Here is a 6,464-nt window from a genome sequence, read left to right as displayed (position 1 = left end):
GCTAATGTCAGTCTAATCCGATCAAACCACACCACCCTGCAACAAATTAGGTGAGATTTTGATTAAACTTGTTGCGTAATGTTAGAGTAGAGAAATAGGGCTATAGGATGTAAATGGCCTTTACTTTACAGTAAGATATGATGTGAGAACTGGCCTAAAGTGTAAATATAGATACTTTAAAAAGTAAAGTACTGAAAGTAGGAACAATACAGTATTGACCGCACCTTGTGGCTATGATCTATTGCAGTTTCATGAAATGAAATAGTGAAACTGCTGCAGAGCACACTTTGCATACTCTGCCTTTGCAGACCATTGGTTTTGTGAAATATTTTTACATGTCAAGACAAAACCCATTGTTCCAGTATATCCTACAGAACAAGACAGTGTAGTACAGTAGCCTGTACAATTTACAGGTGCACACTATCCGCAAAACCTTAGACAGTCAGATATAATGTAGTCGTTGCCAGACAGTCATAATGCATTTATCAATTAGCCCTGGCCTTGTGTGCCTTGGGGCTGCAGTCCCAGCCCTCACCTCCTCTGCACTGAACTTCAATCAGTGATCCTGTCAGAAAAGCAGGGAGGGGAAAGCAGCCTGCAAAAAGGCCTTTTGAAGAGTTTTTCAGGTTAACAAAGACGCCTTAAAACTGAATTACAAAATATTTTCTCTCATGTACAGGCACATGAGAGTTTTGCAAAGCATGCTGAAAGTGATGTGTGGACAAACATCTTCTTTTGGGCAGAGATAAAAGTATCCCATTTTACTGTGGTGGGATATATTCAATGTGGTGAATTTAGAAAACCATACAATTTGAGTTGAGGTTACTGCAATGTAAATTTTCAGATTGGGAAAAGTGGAAGCAGTTTGATTCATCTGGTCCATCTGCAGCAGGCAGTAAAGGGTGCAAAGATGTGTCTCCCTCCAGAGGAACGCAGAGGGAGCATACTGAAAACGGCATGCACTCATGTTTAACGCAAAATAAACTTTATTTATATTTTTTATCATACAGTAAAACATCCAGCTTACAGAAAATGTTACACTACAATGCATTACACATTTACACATATTTTTATATTCTGCACATTACACCTATTCATGTTAACTTTTATACAACTTTTATATAGATTATACTTTTGGTACAAAATCTGACTTTATATCTATAAAAAAATATAGTTTTTCCTGGGTAATAGCAACAGGTAGCCTACAGTGCAACAACAGATCAATAAAGTGTGTCAAATGTATTGGAGAGAAAAAAAAGTCTGGTAATGCAAAGAAAATGCTTAATACAGGATAAATAGTTATTTAACAGGATTTCTGACAGTGGGCAATCATCAGTGCAAGTACCTGCAGGCAAAGCACATTCAAACCAAACTCAGAGGAACAGAGGAAACGGTTAGATGTGTATCAGTGCACACAGGTCTTTTTTGCTTGGGAGGGGACCATGTTGTGGTTTAACCACTTGAAACTGACAGGCAGCTGGTGGTGGAGCTCAGCCTATATTTTCGGCGTGCCCTGCGAGGCTTGTTAGGAGTTGATGGTGGGGAGGCCACGCTCAGGTTCCGGACCTTGTTAAAACTGTTCCTCAGACTGTCCCTCCTGCTCTCTGAGGTGCTGCTGGTCTCCTTGGATGTGAATTTGTCTGGGTGACAGAGGCCAGCCTTCAAGCAGCAGCAGCAGAGCAGCTCAGCAATAGCCTTCCTCAACTCACTGCTGCCCAGGGCGTAGATGATGGGGTTTAGGCCGGAGTTGAGGACAGCCAGGGAGATGCAAAAGTCAGCGCTGAAAAGCAGTGCACACTGGCGGGAGGCACAGAAGAAATCCACTAGTAACAACAGGAACAGTGGTCCCCAGCAAAGCAAAAAGACCCCAACAATGGTAATCACAGTTTTAAGCAGATCCAAAGAGCGTTTGCGACTGCGCTTTGGACCCAGCTGTGCACTCTTGTGCACATGGCAGTAGATGGCACCATAGAGCACACCGATAGCCAGGAGGATAAGGAAGAAGATGATGAGAGAGAAAAAGATGTAGGTCTTGGAGTAGAGAGGAAGGAGGGTGGAACATCCGTCCAGGCTGCACACACAGTTCCAGCCCAGCAAGGGGAGAAAGCCAATCACCAGCGCCAAAACCCAGCAGAGCGCTACTAAGCCATAGATCCTATAGTAGGTCTTCCTGGCTGACTTCTGGGGCATTGGCTTCATCATAGTCGTGTAACGCTCCACAGCAATCAGCAACAAACTGAATATGGATGCCGCCAGGGCCACAAACAGCATCCCTTCCCTGAAGAGCCACAGAGCAGGGGTGAGGCGAAATGTCTGGCTGCCAGACATACAAATGTTTACCAGGTAGGCAGTGCCGGTGAGGAGGTCGCTGAGCGTGATATTGGCAATGCAGACATAAACCCAGCGTCGGCTGTGGCGGATGCGGGAGATAACAGCCACAAGCACCAGGAGATTTTCCAGGATGATTAAAATACTGAAGAATAGAAAGACGGCCATGGGGGCACTGATGTGGTTCTGGGTGTTTGAGATGGTCCTGTTCTGCAGGCGGCCGGTGTGGTTGTAATGCCGCAGGATCACATGGTTGATCTCGTTGGCTGCAGTGGTGTCGTTTGATATGGTGATGTTGCTGGGGTAACTGGGTATGTGGTACAAGTGTGGGCAGGATGAGGAGGAGGTGAGGGATGAAAAGACATTCATAGCAGCAGCTGGGCTGGTCAAGATCAAGGCTGTGGGTAGGAACAGGCGGAACCGAGCTGGTACGAGCTGCACGGGAATTAGTGTGGAACTCCTGTGATCAGACAGGCTATCATCACACTCTAACCAGTGGAGCTCTGCTTCTACACAACACACAGCTGAGAAGAGATAAGAAGAAGAAATTTCAATACGGCATCTTTGTGAAAATAAAATACAATTCTCCACACTCACAGTGTTTGTCCTTATTAAAGTGCTTCAATCAATTTAAAAGGCATCATTTAAATGCATCCCTCACGTGCCACAACAAGCTACCTCCTGTGGTTAACACAGGATGAGTGAGCAGCTGCAGAGGGCATTTAAATCACTACATGAAGGAAATACACACATTGTTGTCATACAAGAATACTGGAAAATGTTTACTTAAAATGTACGTGCAACCATGCTGACTGAATTACTGCACAACTAACTAATAATGAATTAATAATTGCAAAATAGCAAAAACATCATTTTTTTTTAAAAATTCTCCAAAAACTCTCTTCAGTGACATCAATCAAAATAAATTGATCAAAAACAACTAAAGAAACATGAAGCATTATTTCAAGGGTTATTTTGTTTTGTTTTAACTTAAATAAATACTAAATGTTAACATTCAACAGCTTAGTACTGTTTCCCAATAGTAGTAGGAATTATGAAATCTGTTGAATAACGCATTTTAATTGTATCCTGTTATATGTGGATAAAATCCATCACATGTAATTATCATAGCTGTAGAATGATGTGAATGCTGTGCAGTGGAGAATACTTACTCTGGCTGCAGCTGGTGGTGATGCTGAGTGAGTAAGAAGGTGTCGCTGACTACAGATTTTTTAAGGGGAAGTATGCCAAAGTCATACACCACACCCAAAACACCGCACACACACACACACACACACACACACACACACACACACACACACACACACACACACACACACACACACACACACACACACACACACACAGAAATATGCAACAGAGAGATTGTCGTCACTTCTGTTCCATCACCTTGAAAAGAGACAAACTAACAATGAGAATTTCCCACTCACCTAGAATAATACAATTTCACAGTTTTAGAAGAAGTAACAATTGGTCTACAAATATATTCTATCTATTTGACAAACTCTAGTTGACTCAGATATTTAACCATGGTCCACCGCTTTTGTAGTGCATCAAGATCATCAAGTTTTCCCAGGACATTGCGCAGATTTTACAACATCACATTAAATCATATTGCTCAAGTTTCCCTATGATAACTTATACGGGAAAGGCTCTTTCAACACACGTGCAACAATAAGAAAGTTGTAAATGTTTTGCAATATGACTCAAAACGATGTGGCAAGAATTTCACTTGCACTTAAAAGGGCGAAACACAAGACCAAGTTTTTACAAAAGCATTTATTTAAAAAACAAACAAATTCAATTTCAATTTTTCTGACAAAGAACAAGAGAACAACAGGAACTCTCCTAATCAGATGGAAAGGTGCCCCTCCCTGCAGATAGAAGCTTTGATACATATCACACAGCTGTGGTTGTTGGTTTGGATAGACAGGCTATAGTCACTCCATGCTCTTTTTATCACCATGCATGGCACAATAGAATAACCTCCATCCATGCAACATCAGACCATAACCACATCCAATAAGGCAGGCAGTGGCAATGAGACCATGACCACCCACTTTCAAGTCAACCATTAACACATAATATACTGAGAACTAACATTTGAGGCATCTTGAAAGTACTAAAGTGATGCCAAACGCTAAAATCAAGAAACCACTTTTTAAATATGAGCAAAACCAAAACTCGTGGCTGAACCCATTTGTCCTTCAGAGTGGAGTTTTCAAAGACTTATGATTATATATTTCAACCTTTCAGCAAAGTAGGCTCTAATTGCATTGCTGCACTATAATTTTCATTCAACAAATGCTTCAATAGCATGGTAGTGTGGTCGGAAAAATTGACAAAATAAACCTTTGAGAAAATAGAACTATAACCATGCCAAGCCCCAAAAACGTTTTTCTTAGAAAAAAATATATGTTTTTTTCTTCCTCATACACAACATTGCAAGTGGGTTCTATCTGTCATCTTCCATTTAGATTCATCACAAACAGTTTGCATGGTTTCTCTGTTCAAGAGCAAGAAAGGAGAGCACATATAAAGACAGAAACAATACACAGGTAACGTACGTAACTGACCTACATTGTGTAACAGTAACGAAGCATTCATGGGCCTTCCCCTTAAGTATCTAAATTCTAACACAACTTCTCCTTTTTAGTCCTGAGATGTAAAAAAACTGACATGCATCAATAAACCAAGATGTACGATTTTTTGATATAAGACAGATGTTCCCTTATCTAAATTAAATGATACTGTGGCGAGCCTGTTATTGTAAATTATGCGGCCAAAACAACATTTCAATTCACAACAGGCTGCTGCAACCTGAGGTGTTAACAACACCCATGACTGTTGAAAACGCCCTTACTCTGAGAATACAACTTTAAACTGCATGTAACCACAAGGTGTGTATTCTCAACCACAAGTGTGTGTGTGTGTGTGTGTGTGTGTGCGCGTGTGTGTGGGTGTGTTTGTGTGTGAGTGTGTGTGTGTGTGTGTGTTGCTTTTTTAAACTGATAAGTGGAACCAACACTGTTGGCTTTTACTGTTGTGCCCTTATGTCAGTACAGGAACTGTATTATTTGTCCAATGCACCTACTCACATCACTATCTTTTATATATTTTGTATCCATTGTCGGAGTTGCAGGGTTCTGAAGGCTTCCTTGCTGAGAGAGCATGCAGACAGGTCACCAGTTTGTCACACATACATGCATTTAGGTTTCAGGTTCAACATGCAACTCTACACACAAAAGCCCCAGCTGTCCAGGTGTGATTTTAATCTATCACCTGTTAAAATGTATGAATACCAAGAATGTCGAGGTTTAAAAGGCTTAATGCGAAATACTCCGTATACAATTGGATACAACTCAGTGTTTGTTGATCTTGCATTCATAGAGTAGCCTTAAGAATTAGACACCATGTTGCTACTATGTATAAATGGAAACTTGTTCTTGCCAGGTCTTTATTGTTGTTTGTTCACCACATTGAGATGACTTGTTTTTAATTTTGAAATACTTAAAAGTGTGAATATTGTCACAACTCAAAGTCTCTAAGTGTTCTAAAACATGTGGGAAAATGTGCATAAAGTAATCCAAAAAATGTGTAAGAAAAGCCCTCAAGGCTCAAGGTCGAGGGTTGGGGGGTTAGTGCGCGTGCACATGAAGGGGGCTGTGGGGAGAAGAGGAGAAATAAGTGTGAAGAGGGAAGTTAGCTGGAGGAGAGCTGTCTTAGGGAGGGGCAAGCTAGCTTCTGTTTTGTTTGACAATTCTTTGAACATCAACAAGAAGTGACGTCACCCAACATTGCTTAGAGCACCTTTAAACTTTGAATTATTTTGTGCTTCATGCCACACCCCCAACCAATAATCTCATGCTTTTGAGGATTGATTGAAACATCTGCTCATACTTCATCAATCAGACTTCAACTCCACTTTCTTACAGTAGGTATGCTTGTAATTTCCCCTTGCAGGACTAATAATAAAGTATACATTACATTGCATTACATTATACACTATGCTCTTCTTTAATAGGCTATTCTCAGATTTATAATGGACAGTTTAAAAAAAGCATCATATTCGATGCAGCAGAACCAGAGATGTCGTCTTTTTTTCCTTGTCAAAA

General features: G+C 40.9%; 1 protein-coding gene across 1 annotated transcript; it reads right to left on the bottom strand.

The window, feature by feature from the left end:
* Positions 1 to 1,180: 1,180 nt before the first annotated feature.
* s1pr4 (sphingosine-1-phosphate receptor 4) lies at positions 1,181 to 3,595 on the bottom strand. Its single transcript, XM_034882339.1, has 2 exons — positions 3,501 to 3,595; positions 1,181 to 2,852 (listed from the first exon to the last, which is right to left on the bottom strand). The coding sequence occupies exon 2, from the start codon at positions 2,695 to 2,697 to the stop codon at positions 1,453 to 1,455; it is 1,245 nt and encodes a 414-aa protein (XP_034738230.1). The 5' UTR covers positions 2,698 to 2,852; positions 3,501 to 3,595; the 3' UTR covers positions 1,181 to 1,452.
* Between the last annotated feature and the right edge of the window lie 2,869 nt (positions 3,596 to 6,464).

This window comes from Etheostoma cragini, chromosome 9 (assembly GCF_013103735.1).
Source record: "Etheostoma cragini isolate CJK2018 chromosome 9, CSU_Ecrag_1.0, whole genome shotgun sequence".
NCBI lineage: Eukaryota > Metazoa > Chordata > Actinopteri > Perciformes > Percidae > Etheostoma > Etheostoma cragini.
Note: the sequence above shows the minus strand (reverse complement) of the source record. Positions and strands in the feature narration are given on the sequence as shown.

Coding starts and splice junctions, on each gene's coding strand:
- s1pr4 (XM_034882339.1), bottom strand. CDS start 2,697: ATGAATGTCTTTTCATCCCTCACCTCCTCCTCATCCTGCCCACACTTG.